At 39.2% G+C, this 19,238-nt stretch overlaps 1 protein-coding gene across 1 annotated transcript in view; it reads right to left on the reverse strand.

Annotated features, from left to right (window-relative positions):
• Positions 1-5,045: 5,045 nt before the first annotated feature.
• The window catches only part of HAO1 (hydroxyacid oxidase (glycolate oxidase) 1), a 67,177-nt gene continuing 52,984 nt past the window's right edge, over positions 5,046-19,238 (reverse strand). The window contains exons 5-8 of the mRNA XM_010836461.1: positions 16,184-16,275; positions 7,939-8,097; positions 7,757-7,826; positions 5,046-5,817 (exon numbers count right to left, since the gene is read on the reverse strand). Coding sequence (XP_010834763.1) covers positions 5,747-5,817; positions 7,757-7,826; positions 7,939-8,097; positions 16,184-16,275 — 392 coding nt within the window. The 3' untranslated portion in view covers positions 5,046-5,746. The remainder of the gene's footprint in view (positions 5,818-7,756; positions 7,827-7,938; positions 8,098-16,183; positions 16,276-19,238) is intronic.

A 19,238-nucleotide genomic window follows, 5' to 3' on the forward strand; every position in this document is an offset into this window, starting at 1 on the left:
GTGCTGCAATTCATGGGGTCGCAAAGAGTCAGACACGGCTGAGCAACTGAACTGAACTGAACTGAATAATATTTAGAGAGAAGGGGAGAAAAATAGAAAAGAGAGTAGATGTAAGAGGCTAATTTCTTCATTTTCTATAGTGATTAGTTAACTGATACCATATAAAATGTATATGCCAGAAATAACAATTCACTCAAACTTCTTAAGTTTTAAATAATTTTCAAAATGTCATAAGCAGGTACTTAAATGCTATATTTCTTTTTGGAAGAACTATTTACCTTAATTTTAAGAATTCTTGCAATTTCACTTTCCCTCCTACTAAATTCAAGTAAAATTGAATATTTTACTCAAATGTAACATTTACTGTGTAGTTCTATTTTAGCAAAGCCATTTTTATCTATGTATCCAGATGCTATTTATTATATGTATATAGCAATGTCTGAAAGAGTATTCACCTAATATAAATAACAATTATATTTATGTGATAAAATATGTGGTTTTTATTTTACTTTGTTGAATTGTTTGAAATTCTTAACCGTTTTTCACAAGAAGTAAAATTTTAAAGTAAATAATATAAAAAATAATTATTATAAATAAGACTTTGATGTTCAATTTATAATTCGCAATACATTCTCACATATATCACCGTGCTGTGTCTTCATTTCACAGCTGAGATTCTGAGCGTCCTAGGGTTAAATAATGTTTCACATGGCTAGTTACTCAGATCTTCAGGATTCTAGTCCAATACTTTGGGGTGGGTTGGCTTTGACCTTCAACTAGTGACGTTAGTAATAAAACTCTAATACATAATGTGAAGCATATTACTATAAACTACCCCATCAATAAGAAGATCCCCATACTGTTAAACTTAGGATTTTGACTATAATGAAAAATGAATCAACTTGAAAGGCAGATGATCTAACCAGAGAACACAAGTAGGAAACTGAGCCAGAATCTTTTCCCCAATGAGGCTGAACAAATGAACAAATAAATATATTGCACACTTGAATTTCACCCATTGTATTGGCATCATTCAGGGTAACACAGTTTTTGGTTTTCAGAAGATCCTGGAAATTTTTCAGTTGAACCTATGGGCATTATCTGAAATGATATTCAGAAAAATATCAATAGAAATAGAAACAAATAACTGGCTAAAAATAAACTCTCCCAAAAAATTCTTAGGGAAGAAACAAGATACTGACTACTCCAGTAAGCATTGGATAAGGACAGGAAATTGCATCTTTTTAAATAGATAAGATTTTCCATCACATAAACATAAAATAATACCCTCTATCATTTATGTTAACATTTGTATCACCTAAAATAAACTCTCATCCTGATGTTCTTCTATAATTGGCATGTGACAAAGCACACATTGAAGCAAATAAGAGTTCAGAAAGCATTCTTTATCTTTATGTTATAAGACGCCTTCAGATTTTCCTAAACAGACAAACTTTATTTTGTTGCTATGCAACAGATGTGCAATACAGTCCTTTGGACAATAAATAAATAATGAATTTTACAATGAAAGGTCTTTTCTCCCTGTTTGAGAACAAGCCACCACTTCCTTTCATGCTATACTAATCCACCACAGCTCTCTAAAGCTGTTTCACAAACGCTAATGTTTTGGCAAGATAAACAAATGAATGAATAGCACAGCAATGACACAGATGCAGCTTGCAGACAGCACGCTAAGAAGCATCAGTACTACTTGATTCATTCTTACAGGTCTGGGATCCTGGGCTCCCCAAGCATGGTAGAGAGAAGGAAGTTTATTTCACACCCACATTCTTCTAAATAGCAGAATATAAGTGAGTTTAACAAAAAAAGATTCTGATGAGTTCTATTAGCAGGCACCCATCACTGCTACATATATCAAGCATGTTCTGTGTGGGGACATGAGAGTGATTTTAGCCATGAGGGGAACATCTGTGAGGCCAAGATGTCACAGGTGTTGAGAACCCATGACTCATGCACTAGACTGGCCACACCATGTTTAACATGACCTGCTCCATGTTTAAACTGTTAAATATTTGCCAGCTCTTAAAAATCTTCACATAATAATGGGGATGTCTAGCTTTCCTTGAAAAATAAGAAAATAACACTGAACTTGCATTTTCACTTAAATTGGTGGGAATCAGCTTCCAGCAGAAAAAACTGCAAACAACCCAGTGAATCAATAAACTGTGGTATATTCATGCATTGGGTTACTATAGAGCAATAAACAGAAAGGATTACTGATATACTCAACAACATGAATGGACTTCATGTACAAAACTAGAAACAGTAGCACATATTATTTGATCCCAGTTACATGAAGTTCAAGAACAGCTAGAACTAACCAATGGTGATGGAAGTAGCGTAAGTTTACTTCTAGTAGACAGAGTGGTTTGGGGACAATGGAAAACTTCCAAATCTTGATCTGGGTGGTGGTGGTTGCATGGGTGTGTGTGTAAAATGTGTCCACCTATGACAAACTTAGGCACTTAACACACATCACTGCAAGTACTTTGTGCCTCCATATGAAATACATTTTAACAAGAAGAATCAATTGGCTGAAGAAAAGGTGGCATTTTTAGATGGGTGGTCATCCACCATACCCAACAGTTGGGTCATTACATGATCTGCTTGGCAAATTGGACTTGATGCTTCTTGCTCTAGACAACACCAGTGATGCCTTGAAGAGCAGTATCTGCCTAGAAGCATGTTAGAAATACAGAACCTACCCCAGACCTCCTGAATCAGAATCTATAGACATGATCCCAGCAATCTGTTTTAACAAGCCCGCCTAGCATGCTACAGTTCATGGGGTCGCAAAGAATCAGACATGACTGAGTGACTAACACACACACACACACACACACGCACACCAGGTGATTATAATACACTCTCCAGCTTGAGAAACACTTCTCTAGGGTACCATATACATTAAACACACAAGAAAAGCAGATTGGCCTATATTAAACTATTCATTCCCTATTATCCCTTCTCTCAACATATTTTAAGAAACTCAGGAACAGAAAGATCAATTGTCTTCCTTAAAGAACTTCTTTCAAGCTCAAGTGAGAAAATCCCTAGAAGTAGATATGCAACAAACACCCACTCTTCCTATGTCAGACATCACACACCTTTGGTTTTAGCACTGTTAAAACAGGATTGGATACACTCAAGACAATGTAAAAACAACTTTGTATCTTTCTGATTATGGAAACAACACATATCATAAAACATTCAGTCCTATCACAACTCTGAAGAAAATAATGGGGACCTATGTTCAAGGAGGTAGCATGGCTCTGGGGGTCATAAAAGTGTCTAGAAATTCACAAATTAAGACCATTCATCTCCATTCTCATAAGACTTACTTAAAGCATCACGTGTGGGTCTTCATTTGCTGAGATAGTTATCAAGTTTTTAGCAACCTGCTGTATCAAGCCTACTATGATGTAGGTTTCCCAGGTGGGTCAGTAGCAAAGAGTCCACGTGCAATGCAGGAGATGTGAGTTCAATCCCTGGGTCAGGAAGATGGCAACCCACTCCGGTATTCTTGCATGGAAATCCCATGGACAGAGGAATTTTGTGGGCTACAGTCCGCATGGTCGCAAAGAGTCAGACACGACTTGGCAACTAAATAACAACAACAAACCATGATGAAGCCAAAGTGGACATTCTTTGCCAACAGCAAAGACACTTTCAAATCAGTTTGTGGGATCAAAGAGGTGCTTATTATAGATCTATCAGTTTATTAACACTAACTGGAAACACAAAACAGTTACGTGATGTGACAGTCAAATTTTTTATTGGTATCTGGAGAATAATTTAAGGCATAATTTTCATCACATTACATGACTCATTTTTACCTTGTATTATTTATTTATTTGGCTGCATCATGTGGCATGGGGGAATCTTAGCTCCCTGACCGGAGTTTAACCTGGGCCTCCTGCAGTGGAAGCACAGAGTCGTAACCACTGAGCCACCAAGGAAGTCCCTAAATGATTCTTTTTTATCAGACCCAGATATAATTTCAAAAAGAAAGGCCTATGTTTGTGTCCCTCAGAGTATTTACGAATACTCTAGCATTTAAAGGGAAAGAGAGTAGGAAGGAAGAAGAGAGAAAGACAGAATGACAGAGAGAGAGGGAGAAAGAAAGAGACAAAGAGATCTGAGAATAATAAAACATTATAATAAAACAACAAAATATAGCATCACCATCATATATTAAGGTAGTGATTCTCTCTCAGTTGTTCTTCACAGTAAATATACTTCACAGTAAATGAATAACCAGGGAGATGGTGAAAAGAAATTTCAAACTCTCTTTGGTTATCAACTTTACCTACAATCTGTCAAAAATCTGGCTAGGGAATAAATGTGAAGCTCATATGACCAGAGCTTCATGGACAGGCAGCCAGTGCAGTCACACAGGACTCCATGCTCCAAAGGGGCCTCATGTTTGAGTTTAATGTTCTTACTGACTTAAAATTCTTAATAATCTTATCTTTGAGTTTGTGTAAAGGATCAGGGGATCATGGAATATGTGGTGCAGCCTGGGAGCCTAGAATGATACACTGTCCCTCCTCCAACCCATCCACCCCCTGCTACCTCCCCAAGTCCCTTGAGTGAGTGAGTCCTTGGCTGCTGGCTCATCCAGCCCCAATGAAAGCATTACCGTCAGCCCCCTTCACGGCCCTGGGCACAGAGGAGTCAGGATAGATCATAGGGCAGTGTTCAGGCACCCATGAGGATTCCCCTGCCCAAGGAAACATGACATTAAATAGAAAGAAAAGATTCCATGACAGGTTCAGAGAAAAATCATGGAAGAAAGCCTTTGTCCTGCTTTTCTGAACAGGGGGCCCACATCTTCACTTGGCATGGCCTTCATAAATCATGAAGCTGGCCTTACATGTGACTGTGAGTGGGGAAGAAGCAAACTAATGAAGGAGGATGAGGTGTAAGACAGTGAACGAGTATGCACAGGAGGAACAGAGAGGTGTTTGGGTTGTGAGATTAAAACAGTTGAATTCCATACTGTTACACATGGGCCAGATAGCTTCTTTTCAGAAAATGCTTTATTTCTCTCTGATTAAGAAGCAGTCTATATCATAAAATACTCAGATATATTCAGATACTGAAGATGTGAATGAAAATCTACATTGAAAGGAGTCACATAGCCCAGAGTGTTAAAAAGTATCTAGAAAATCACTTTTATCCCAATTCACTAACTGGAAACACAAAACAGTTAAGATAGTTAAGTGCTATCTCCTCAGTGTTGTGAATCCAAATCTCCTGTTTCCCCGGGCACATCCAGCCTTCTAAAGTTGCCCTTAGACTTTAAGAACACTGTTTTAGGGATATCCAAATATAGTGAAGGTTTATAAACAGGGAGATCATTATCTTTTGACCTCGGCACTAGCTACCTCCAATTTTACCCAGGAATATCTTTTGTTTGTAGCACGTGAGGCTGCCAGGGGATGACGTTGTCTAAAACCATTTTCAATGTTTTCTTTTTAACAGTTAATATATTTCCAGGATGCAAGTCCATTTCTTTCTAAAAGGTTCCTAGGACACTCATTGAAAAGTCAAAAGCAATGAACTTAAAATAGCAAGGGATTGCTATTTTGCTGGAGAAGAATGACACCCTTTGTATCGAAGTGGGGAATTACAGGCTGTGGTCACTCTCTGCACAGTGTCTCTTTGTCAAGTAACACATGCCAAAAAAAAAAAAATACAGATGGGAAAATATTGTGCACTGTCAGATCTTGGAAACAGCCAAAGGATTTTTCCTCACCAATGTCTTGTCGATGACTTTCACATTCTGGCACCCTGAAAAAATAATGCATACATTTAATATGAAATGAATGCAATAATAATCAGGCAGGTAATCGTTTTCCCAAGGAATGTAAAACTTGACAAATGTAAGGTTTATGATTCAAGGTAAGCTTGCCAAATCTTATGTGGCATGAGACCATTTTTATTACCTAAACAGTCCTTAACACAAAATGACTGGCACATATTTTTATTAACACAAAGAGTATATTCTTTTCTGCCACATTTAATACAGAGTCAGTGGCTAAAAGTTCTCTTTTAGGATATGTCTGTAGCAAATTAAAAGGTAGAGTGAGGATTCAAAGAATGGCATCCTTCTCACGGATGCTGTGTCTACCCTGCCTCAGCTCAGAAGTGCATAGACCACTGAGCTCTGGAATTCTATCTGTGGGGATGGTCTGGGTGATACAGATCACAGAAAAGGAAGCCCTTGCTACCTTCAAAAGGAGGGTAGGGGATGATTGACTCAAGATGATTCAATGCATCTAGAGGTCCATTCTGAGTCAAATTCAAAACAGTCACTAGGAATAATGATTATTTATTTGTTCATTCATTCAGCAAATATTTATTATTTACATGCTATGCTCTAATCCAGACACTAGAGATACTGCAGTGAAGACAACAAAGATCCCTGCCTCGTGGTTCTTAACATTCCAGAGAGGAAACAGACAATGCACAATGTGTGTCATTTAAGAAAAATAATGTGATAGATAATCTACAGAAGGTGTTAGGTGCCAAGGAAAAAAATGAAATTAGAAGACGTTAGCTGCTATGGAAAAAAAATGAAACAATAACAGAGGAAAAAATTGGAAGTTGGGTGAGCGGAAGACAAATTGCTATTTTAAATATGGTGATCAACATGGGATCCTATGAAACAGTAAGATAGAAAAGTGTGCCTTGAAGGACACAGGGGAGTTTGCCACATAGATTTTTGGGGAAAGAGCATCCAGCCAGCAGGAAGAGCAAGGCCAAAGCCTTTAGGCTGAAACATGCCTGTTGTCATCAGGGATCATCAAGAAGGCAAATAAGGCCTGGGTGGACATATTTGTCACTCAAATATGGCCTGAGTAACAGTGGGAGGAGCTGAAGTCAGAGAGGTGACAGAGATCAAACCACATAGACCCTCATAGACCATCATGAGGACTTTGGTCTATTTATTCTGAATAAATTGGGAGCAATTGAAATGTGCTGATAGAAGAGTGATATGATCTAAGTTAATGTCTAAAAGGATAGTTCTGATGCTATGATCAGAAGAAACTGGAACAGAGAAGGAAGACAGGATAGACAGGCTGACTCAAAATACCCAAGGAAAGAGACAGCGACAGGAAGGATACACCAGGAAACCATTACAATATCCAAGAAGAAGGGAGATGATGCAGGTTCCAACCAGGCTTTTTTTACAGAAAGCACCTCTGTGGATGGATGTGAGGCTATGAGAGAGAAAAGGAGTCAAGAGTGACTTAAGACTTAAGATCTGAGCAAGTGAGACAAAGGTATTAACATGAACTGAGACTGAAAAATCTGTAGGTAGAGCAGAGTTAATGTAGAAATTGAGCAGCTTAGTTTTGGACAGGTAGATTTTGAGATGCCACATAGACATCTAGGTGGAGCTGGTGGCTAGCCCATTAGATTTATTGTTCATGTGTTAAGAGAGGAGAAAGAATATGATGTAGCATTACCCTTAAGGTACTAATAAGACTTGTCAAAGCATCCCTGAAAAGACTGTCCAAGCAGAAGCTAAGTGACTGCTACAGGCAGACATACTGTGGAGTTCCTCCCTTCGAGAGCTCTCTGCACACTATAGCCAACTTTAAATTTCATTACACTCCAAATGGTTCCATCCTCTTCCCCCTCAAATTCACTTAGTTCCACCAAGGAGCCTGGCCTAAAGACACCCAGAAGAAATGAAGTGGTAAATGATAACACCAAGTCTTACCACTCAGAGCCATGGCCAACCAGAATTCCTCCTTCAGTATCTCAAGGACATCCTGAACACCTTTCTCTCCCTAAGCAAGAAGACACAGATCTTTTGAGTAAGTCTGTATGACTGGTTTCATGAATTTATTTCACAGTTGAGTCACTCTGTTTTATATATTTATTGCTTTGTTCTCCAGTTACCTGGGAAGCCAAGCCCCAAATGATCGGTCTCCCCACAAACACAGCCTTGGCTCCCAGGGCCAGAGCTTTCAGAACATCAGTTCCCTTCCGCACACCGCCATCCAGGAAGACCTCCACCTTTCCTTCCACAGCCTCCACTATTTCTGGCAGAACATCAATCTGTGGAGAGAAGAGGTCAGTAAAGTGATACTATGCATGTTGAATTGTTCCCCAACTCAACTTCCACAGGCCACCAACCATCCAATTAGCACTGAAAGTAGGAAAGGCTAAGCTTAGAATCAACAGTAAAATCAGTCTCTCCTAAAATAAAAGAAGTGCAAATGCTAGCAACCAAAGACCAGCTAAATTTGGAACTGAGTAGCTTATTTTTCTGTCAAAGTCCAAGATTATTTTGTGTACATGCTGATACATGTACATGCTGTGTACATGCTGATGTGTGTGCATGCATGATAAGTTGCTTCAGTCCTGTCCAACTCTGCAATCCTATGGACTATAGCCTGCTAGCCTCCTCTGTCCCTAGGATTCTCCAGGCAAGAATACTGGAGCCCTCCTCCAGGGGATCTTCCCAATCCAGAGATCAACCCCTTGTCTCTTAAGTCTCCTGCAATGGTAGGCAGAAGATGTAGTGGTAGGTAGGTGGCACTAATATCACCTGGGAAGCCCTTATTCCTCATATTCGGATTCAAATTTCATGATCCAAATATATATATATATATATTTGTATACATATATATATATGTATATATATATGTTTTTTAATTGTGTGTATATATACATACACAATTAAAAATACATAATCAGCTTTAAAGGCACAGAGCTACTCTATATTAAATACATAAATATAAATGAAGTATCTTCCTCATATAAATTATTCTGAACATTAATTTACTCATTGAAAATCAATTGTTAAAATTCATACTCAGATTGTGGTAGAAGCAATGGTATATAAAAATGCAAACACTATCAGTCACAAAAAAACTTAGTCTCTGATTTTCCCACCCAAAATATGAGAATATATATAATATACAATTATGTATAACAATATAGCAAACATCCAGTTATACATTAGAGAATTCTCCCTGAAAATATTTTTCCTTGCTTTTAAGGAAAATGACCACATGCACTTTGAAGATCCTCATCTTGATTAGCAGTTGATAATGGGCTTATTATATCAGCTCTAGAGAATATAAAAGCTTCATTGAGGTCCATCTGCTAGACTGTATTATTGTTCGTAATTCTTCACACCACTCTGAACCCACTCTTTTTCCAAGGTCACTTGGCAGTGTTTCGTAGTTAAAAAAAAAAAAAAACAGTGCACTTATCACTCCTTGACAGTGGCCTTGGCCTTGCAACCTACTTTGCCCAGTGACATGTGAACAGAGGTGGAAGAGTGCCATTTCTGGGCATGGACCTTGAAAGACCTCATATATTTCAACTGTCTCTTGCAGCTGTGCCATTGGCCGTGTGAGAAAACTCCCCCTCCCCTCCATAGAGCTGAGACCCCCGGAGAAGAAGGAGAGTTGTCCCATCCAAGCCCAGCTGGACCTGAAACTTGGAGAACAGCCACCCAGCCAGTACCAAATCTAGGTCAGCAGACCCCTAGTTGACAAAAAGTTTCATGGGAATAATGATTTAAATTTGAGTTTGGAATCTTTTGTTTTTTAGCATCATGTGGTAATAGCTCTTAAAGTTGGTTAATAGCCAATATAGTTAGTTATAGACAGTAACTGACACAATTGGCTACTTGGGTGTAAATCTTTGCATCTGAGGGTGGAAACAATTCTCATAGTGACTTACTATAGTGACCATAGTAGGTAAAAATCCGCAGAAATTATCCACACTTATCCCCAAGTACTTAAATATAAAATTAAATCCATACATTCAAGTGCAGTTTTTCTAGAAGTAATTGTGCTGAAATCACTCAAAAACTTTCCTGCTTCTCCCCCCAAATTTGAGAGGCTCAATGTAAAAAGAGTTTTATGTAGAAGACTGAAGACCAAACCCAACTACAGATTTGGAGGAAGTGAAGGCAACAGTTGGAGCACAGCCCCCTAAATGTTTGGCAAGTAATGTGATTTTCCTCTTTTCCTTTCGGCTTTTCTGCCTGGCCAAACATGCTTTGGATCCATTTACATATGTCCCTTTAACTATACATAGTCCTCCTTTTAGACTCAGGCAAGTTACATCAACATATAAATGCTACAATTTCCAAGTGATGATGCAAGCTATAATTAAGTATATTTCCCCATTTGAAACCAAAACCAAAGAAAAATATTAGCTAGTTTCAGTTCAATACACGTTTTCAAAGTCACGCAAATCAAGTCTTTTAGGATATTTCCAGTGCCCAATCTGGCCTAAAAAATAAACTAATAAGGATACTTAAAGTGTGAATCCTGGATTATAAAATGAAGCCTAGATTCGTGTTTTCCTGTCCATGGACAAGGAAGTTCTATCCATCACAGAGCCTCATCCCCCCTTTCTTCTTCCTGGAGCTGCAGTTTTACTGGGTATATATTATGCAGAATAATTCTGACCACAGCAGATAAAATAAGTAAATATAGTGAACAAGTCCACTATTTTACGACTTTTCTGTTTCTTTTCAGCTTGCTACACATCTAAAAGACCATTCATTTCAGCTTTTCTTTTCTTAGTGGTTCCTTAGACAATTAATTGCAGGCTTAGCTCCAGCAGAGTTAATCTACAGGAAAATATGGTAAGATTCCAATGTACTACTGTTCACTCATCCATCCATTCACTGATTTATCAAATATTTTATTGATGACTTGGCAGATTCCAGGCATCATGCCAGGCAGTTTACAGAATCCAAAAAGAATCCCACAGGGACCTGATTCTGGAAAAGCCCCCCTAATGGCACCCCACTCCAGTATTCTTGCCTGGAAAATCCCATGAACGGAGGAGCCTGGTAGGCCGCAGTCCATAGGGTTGCTAAGAGTCGGACACGACTGAGCAACTTCACTTTCACTTTTCACTTTCATGCATTGGAGAAGGAAATGGCAACCCACTCCAGTGTTCTTGCCTGGAGAATCCCAGAGACAGGGGAGCTTGGTGGGCTGCCATCTATGGGGTCGCAGAGAGTCGGACACAACTGTAGTGACTTAGCAGCAGCAGCAGTTCCTGTTCCTGCTCAAGGTCCTCCCTGTCCACAAAACTTCCACTCACAAGGTACTTCCATCTTTCTACCTTCTTAAAGCATCCAGTCCTACACTCATGATTTCTGACATTTTAGGCATAAAACACTTTAAAGGTTCCAAACCAGAGCAGTTGAGCACAAACAAACAGATAAAGCCAGAGGTGCTTTAGTTAACAATGCAGAAGACAGATTCCAAGCCACTGCCCACAAGTCCTCCTCTGACTGTCTACCCACCATGCTTCAGGCAGCCCTGGCTGGAGGTGGTGGTGTGAGTTCTAACAAATAGTGTGAGTTCTACTAAGTACGTTTAGAAAACCCCTGCTCCATATAGGTCTGGCTGACAGTTTGCGATTGCAGAAATGGCTGCAGCCATCTGCCACCTTATCTTCATTTCCTTGCAGTGCAACATTTCTACTCCTCCCATCATGAGGAAGAAATGAAGTCAGAAAAGTCTATTTCCTCACACCTTGAATCTGAAGTGGCTGTGTGACTTAGCTTCCACCAACAGAAAAAGAAATAAGTGACAATATGCCTGTTCTAAGCATAAAGCTCAAGAGGCTTAGATATTTCCACTTGCTCCCTGGGAAACCCAGTGCCTTGTGAGACCCAGCCCACCTAACGTTCTAGATATGAGAGACAATGCAGAGCCATCCCTGCTGAGGTCATCCTATACCAGCCTGCCCTAGTAGACCCAGCAGCTGACCATAGACATGTATGAGTGAGCCCAGCCAGGAACACAAAACCTCTCTGTGGATCTCAGGTCAAATGGACAATTCACAAAGTTATGACATGAATCAATGGCTATTGAATTTTAGCCAATAGATTTCAGAATGGTTTGCTATACAGCAAAAGCTAACTGATAAATCAAATGGTCCTCAAAGGAAGAATGCAATGAATCTTTTTCAGAAGGAAAAATGAAATTTCTGATGTCATAGAATACACCCAAGGACTCAATTTTAGAAACACTGATTTAATAACCCAAAGTTTATTTTATGAAAATGTTTTACAATTGAAATTTTTCACTTGAAAATATGAAAAGAATATCATATTTTTAAGTTTACATTCTTCCCTGGTGGCTCAGTTGGTAAAGAATCCACCTGCATGTGGGAGACCTGGGTTTGATCCCTGGGTTAGGAAGATTCCCTGGAGGATGGCATGGCAACCCACTCCAGTATTCTTGCCTGGAGAATCCCCATGGACAGAGGAGCCTTTGTGGGCTACAGTCTATGGGGTCACAAAGAGTCAGACATGACTGAGTGACCAAACACTACTTTGGATCCAGTTAGCATAAAAAAAAATTTTTTTTCCATAAAAAAGTCAAAAAAAAAAGCTCCTAGGGTTCAAAGACTCCATATAATCTGTCTTTAGACCCCAGTTTGAGATGATCTAGTATTGTGGATTTTGGAAATATACTAATTCTGCCATATCATTCCCTAATTACCTCAGGACTAGTCTTTGCCACATTATTACCTTCAGAGTAAGGATCTTAATGTGAACTCATTTTTTTTAAGGCAGATGTTAAATTACTTATAAAAGCATGCACTACTGAATTATCAAAATTCTTAGAAAGAAATATGTTATTCTTTTCTTTTATTGGAGTATAGTTGTTTTACAATTTTGTGTTAGCTCCTGCTATACAGCAAAGTGAATCAGCTATGTGTTTACATAAACCCCCTCTTTTTTGGATTTCCTTCCCATTTAGGTGATCACAGAGCATTGAGTAGAGTTCCCTGTGCTATACAGTCAGTTCTAATTAGTTATCTGTTTTATATATAGTTGTGTATATATGTGGAGGAGGCAATGGCACCCCATTCCAGTACTCTTGCCTGGAAAATCCCATGGATGGAGGAGCCTGGTAGACTTCGGTCCATGGAGTCGCAAAGAGTCAGACACAACTGAGCAACTTCACTTTCACTTTTCACTTTCATGCATTGGAAAAGGAAATGGCAACCCACTCCAGTGTTCTTGCCTGGAGAATCCCAGGGACAGGGGAGCCTGGTGGGCTGCCGTCTATGGAGTCGCACAGAGTCAGACACGACTGAAGTGACTTAGCAGCAGCAGCAGCAGGGTATATATGTCAATCCCAAACTCCCAACCCATCCCATCCTTCCTTTCCCCATTTGGTGTCCATATCTTTGTTCTCTACATCTGTGTTTCTATTTCTGCTTTGCAAATAATGTTAACTTATTTTTAAACTCTGCTGGAACAGGCCATGGTTCTCAATAGCACTGTATTACTATGGACTGCAGTCAAACTCCTGATCTGGGACTCTTAATGATAAGTATTTCTCCATACAAGAAAACTCTGTGATTTATAGAAATGCAGAAATCATACAGTCCAGACATTTAATTTTTGCAACCAACACAACATTATGTAGAGACTCAGGCTGAAAAGTCTGAGCAACTTGCTCACCCAGCTCTCACCCTTCTAGAGGCAAGAAAAGGCTTGGACCCAAGACTCTGGGTTCATTTCAATGCTCTTGCAGTAAAATCACACTGCCTCTTTGGCTCTGAGTTATGATGTCACAGAATGTGCAAGAGAGTAAGTCCTTCTGTGTACCTACTGAGAAGTTCTATATCACAGCCTCCTCCAAGTCTTTTGCCAAATGCCTGAAAACCAACACATTGAGAGAAAAACACCTTCACTATAAATTTAATCCTGCTTCACATTTCTCTCATCATCATGCACCTTAAATTTTCTCTAAAGTAGGAGGCAAACTCAAGCAAGTATCTCCTCTCAGGCACACATCATGCAAAGGGGAGGGTCATTGTTTATCTTAAAAGTTTCTGAGACCACAACTCAAAAAGCCCTTTTAGATAAGTTTCCATATCCCCTCAGCCAGAAGGAAATAAACCACACCATTCAGATATGTTTCCCTTAAAATCTAGTTAGATTTGATTTCAGTAGATTTAGATTTTATTTTTAGAAAACAAACTTAATTTGGCCTGCCCACTAAGTCCACGTCTTCATACACAAGAGAGGCATAAATCAGCGGAAAAGCCTTGAACTGAGACCAACTGCTCCTGCCCGCCCAGAGGAGCTCTTCACTCTCCACTACAGGCAATGTTTAATATCACCTAAAAAGATGGGTCTTTATAAGTAATGCTGAATTGGAAAGAGCTGACAACTTCCAGTTTTATGATTTTAATTACTGATTCTGTGCAAAGACTTGATTTCTTCCTACCATTAGCCCATTAGTGCTTCAAGAAAAACTCTTGAGTGCAAATGCATGTGCCCAGGAACCCCTGGCCTCATTCAATCTGCCCTAAGACCTGCACAACATCCATGGATTTAGCTAAATCAACATGCTATCTTAATGAAACAGTAATCCACTACTTGACTAAATTATTTGAATGAATTCAAATGTTTGCCCCAACTAATAACTATGACTAAATGGTTCTGACAAAAGGGGGAATGGATATGATGATCCAGCTCGGAAATGATGAACTAAAGAGTCTATCCACATTATTTCATAGATACATATTTATTTAAGTTTTGTTACATGATGTTAGCTTACTTTGCCTATGATAAGTGAAATTATGGAATACTAAAGTTTAAAGGCGCCAAAGAAACAATCTAATTAATTTTTTTAACTTTAAAAGATGAAAAACCTGAGATTTGGAGGGGTTATCCCTCAGCCCCATAGCAGGTCAGACCCTTCTCTCTTTCCTTGGCTTTCATAATTATCCAGGCCACCTCATTGGTCTTCCTGCTCCCTGTCATGCCACAGTCCAATTTGTGGTACTTGTTGCTGCTAAATCAAGGCTTTTCTATTGCATATCTAATGACTCATAATATTTAATATTCAAAGACCCCCTCCCTGACCTGTCCAAGCAGGCATATTTCTCAGGCTCCCAACACCCACCAGATACTGCAAACAAAAGAGATTCCTTGGTATTCCCCAAGAATATCTCAGCCTTTCCCATTCCACTTTTACACTCACACTAGTGAAAGCAGGGGTCCATATGGGAACAAAGCAGAGGTGAAAGACAGCTGCAATCCCACTGCCTCATCTGAAGAAATCCCGGACACATTCTCACAGTGGACAGCATATAAGGGATCCCCACGCCATCCCACCTACAGCTTCTGGCCTTCACTCTAGATCAGGGATCCATGAAGTACACCCCTGGATATATGTCTATCTCCATGATTTTTGATCCATTTCTGGGCTCCCCAATCCTTTATCTTAAAGTCAATCCATGGCTGGGCCCTTCGCTCCTGGCCTTGGGAGCCGATTGCTCACTTAAACCGTTTTAACTCTATCCCACACCATTGCAGCCAGTTAGTTTACTTTTATATCTGGATTCTGACTCTGATTTGTCTGGCACAGGGTATATAGTACATATAAATTCACATTGGATCTACTCAGTAGCTGTAAAAATACTAGTGCTTCAGTTTTCCTGGTCCCACAAGATTCTGATGGATGGATTCAGGGTGCAGACTGGGAATTAGGATTCTTTAAAGCTCCCAAGAGATTCCAATGTGCAGCCAAGGTAGTTCAAGCTCCAACAGAGAGGTTTGTTTGCAGGAAACCTCTCCCAGGCCACAGGATTTCTGCCTCCTTTCCCCACCTGCCCTCACTCTGCAGCTTTTCAACCTCCACCTCCAAGACACTCATGGCATAATCTTCTTTCCTACTCAAATTTACAATATTCCTCTCAGTATATCTATAAATATAGGACTAATCACTGCCTACAAATGGCTACTTACTTAACACAGACGACTTTTATAAGTTTACAAACAAATAGAATAATAATCTAATTTAGGTAGATGCCCATGTGCTCGTGCACATGCTGAGTCGCTAAGTCGTGTTCAACTCTTTGCGACCCCTTGGACTGAAGCCCACCAGCCTCCTCTGTCCATGGGATTTTCCAAGGAAGAATACTGGAGTGGGTTGCCATTTCCTAGTTCAGGGGATCTTCCAGACTCGGGGATTGAACCACTAAACTTAAAATCTGAGATCTTACATATATTCCTACATATTCTATCTTGAGTATTCATACAAAAATATATATACAAAGAGGGGTAGTCACAGAGATGGTCAAAACTGAAATACAAATGGGAATTCCAATGGAGGCATTTGCCAAAACTCACAGTGGCTGGCACCCCGTCAAGCTGTCGAGCCCCATGATTTGACACCAAGATCCCGTCCAAACCATGTTTAACTGCCGCCTTGGCATCATCACCTAGAAAGAGTAATACAACCACGGTGTGGAAAAGGCAACTTAATAAAAGGCTTGAATTTTGAGGCCAAAGCATCCCCATCAAAGAGGGGCTGGCCTGATACATATGTATCTTGCTCAGAAACTTTAGCACAGACATACACCCAAGGGTTAAATCTAGAATTATATTGATGATTTCTTTGGCCAAAAAAGGTTAACATTTGAAACAGCTTAATGATGAAATAAAACTATCAATAGATGGTAAACTGACATGCAGTTAAAATGTATTTATCCTCATAAGGAAATACCCGTGCTCAGTTTATTTTTATTATTAACAAGATTAAATTATTTATCATTCAACATAATTACTCCCCCAAAATTTGGATAACATAAACGAACATATCAGTAGCAAGCAGTTTAGTGTAACAGGTGATAAACAAGTCTATTTCAAAAATATTCTTTAATACAAAGCTTTAACTTCAGTAATTATTTTAAGTAATAGTGTTCTATAATTAAATGTATTTTGTCCATTGAAGCATATAAAAATATAACATTCAAATGATATGCTACATCTTAAACCAGTCTTAAAAATATATTGATTTTTGAAAATGCTGTTTTAAATTTGACTAACATACTCCGAAATCAATTTCAAATCTTTTAAAAATATTTTACATCTTTAAACTATTATTTTCAGCATTCTCCCAATAAAAACTATTTGCTAACAGAATCATGAAAATAACACTGCTTCCCAAGTTTAACACTCAAAAGTAGCCCAAGGTTGTAGTGAAATCAGATTGTGGAAACTTAAGCAGATAGATACAGGACATTGCATATATTTATAAATTCAGCAATGGAGATCAAGGGCATACCTGACTAAGAATAATAAAAAAGAGATTCATAGGAGAATTTGTAATTTGAATTATTTGAAAATTTTATTCTTTAAACCACCATTTTCCAAACTGTGTTTCATGGAATTTTTAAATGTTCCCACTTTTCAAAATAAAGCTAGAAATATTTTTCTTCTAAAATTATAGGCATATGAAAATGTTAAACCCATGTGGCATAGACAATGTTTATATCCTTAAAAATTCATAGGTTGAAGTTTTAACCCTCAATGTGATCAAATTTGGAAATGAATACTTTGAGAAGTAATAAGGGTTAAATGAGGTCCCAGGTAGTGCTAGTGATAAAGGTCATGAGGGTAAGGCCCTCATCATGGTATTAGTGCCCTTACAAGATTACACCAGAGAGCTTGTTCCTCTCCCTCTCCACGCACACAAGGGAGAGGTCATGTGGGCACACAGCGTCAAGGTGACCTCTGCAACTCAAGGGAAAAGCCTTCACAAAAACCAACCAGGCTGGCTACTTTATCTCAGACTTCCAGCCTCCAGAAGAATGAGAAAATAAATTTCTGCTTTAAAACACTCCCTTTCTCAGGCTATTACATTTTGTTATGGCAGCTTGAGCCGACTAAGACATTGTGTCATCATGATATTATTATTACTAGCAGAGAATAGTATATATAAGGAATATATACTATATAGTGTGCATGCTAAGTTGCTTCAGTTGTGTCTGACTCTGTGACCTTATGAACTGTGGCCTGTCAGGTTCCTCTGTCCATTGGATTCTCCAGGCAAGATACTGGAGTGGGTTGCCACGCCCTTCTCCAGGGGATGGCTCCGACCCAGGGATCGAACCCGCATCTATTTCATCTAACATGCATTGGCAGGCTGGTTATTTACCACTAGCACCACATGAGAAGTCCATATACTATATATACTAAACTATATATATGTTAGGCTTCACAGATGATGATAGTGATAAAGAACCCTCCTGCCAATGCTGGAGACGTAAAGAGACGCGGGTGCTATATAAGAAATATATAGTGTGTGTGTGTGATGCCCTTCAGTTCAGTTCCATTGAGTTGCTCAGTCATGTCCAATTCTTTGTGACCCCATGGACTGCAGCATGTCAGGCCTCCCTGTCCATCACCAACTCCCAGAACTTGCTCAAACTCATGTCCATCAAGTCGGTGATGCCATCCAGCCATCTCATCCACTGTTATCCCCTTTTCTTCCTTCCTTTATCTTTTCCAGTATCAGGGTCTTTTCCAATGAGTCAGTTCCTCGCATCAGGTGACCAAAGTATTAGAGCTTCAGTTTCAGCATCAGTTCCTCTAATGAATATTCAGGATTGATTTCCTTTGGGATTGACTGGTTTGATCTCCTTGCTGTCCAAAGGTCTCTCAAGAGTCTTCTCGAGCACCACAGCTCTAAAGCATCAGTTCTTCGGTACTCAGCTTTCTTTATGGTCCAACTCTCACCTCCATACGTGACTACCGGAAAAACCATAGCTCTGACTAGATGGACTTTGTCAGCAAAGTAATGTCTCTGTGTATTAAGTAATGTCTCTGATTTTTAATACACTGTCTAGGTTGGTCATAGCTTTTCTTCCAAGGAGCAAGTGCCTTAAATTCACAGCCACAGTCACCATTTGCAGTGATTTTGGAGTCCAAGAAAATAAAGTCTCTCACTGTTTCAATGTTTCCCCATCTATTTGTCATGAAGTGATGGGACCAGAAGCCATGGTCTTAGTTTTTGAATGTTGAGTTTTAAGCCAGCTTTTTCACTTTCCTCTTTCATTTCATCAAGAGGCTCTTCAGTTCCTCTTCAGTTTCTGCAATAAGGGTGGTGTCATCTGCATATCTGAGGTTATTGATATTTTTCCCAGCTTGTGTTTCATCCATCCTGGCATTTTGCATGATGTGCTGTGCATAGAAGTTAAATAAGCAGAGTGACAATATACAACCTTGATGTACTCTTTTCCCAATTTGGAACCAGTCCATTTTTCCAAGTCTGATCCTAACTGTTGCTTCTTGACCTGCATACAGATTTTTCAGGAGGCAGGTAAGGTGGTCTGGTATTCCCATCTCTTGCAGAATTTTCCAGTTTGTTGTGATCTACACAGTCAAAGACTTTGACATAGTC

Source organism: Bison bison, unplaced genomic scaffold (genome assembly GCF_000754665.1).
Source record: "Bison bison bison isolate TAMUID 2011002044 unplaced genomic scaffold, Bison_UMD1.0 scf7180017864063, whole genome shotgun sequence".
In the NCBI taxonomy this organism is placed as follows: Eukaryota; Metazoa; Chordata; class Mammalia; order Artiodactyla; family Bovidae; genus Bison; species Bison bison.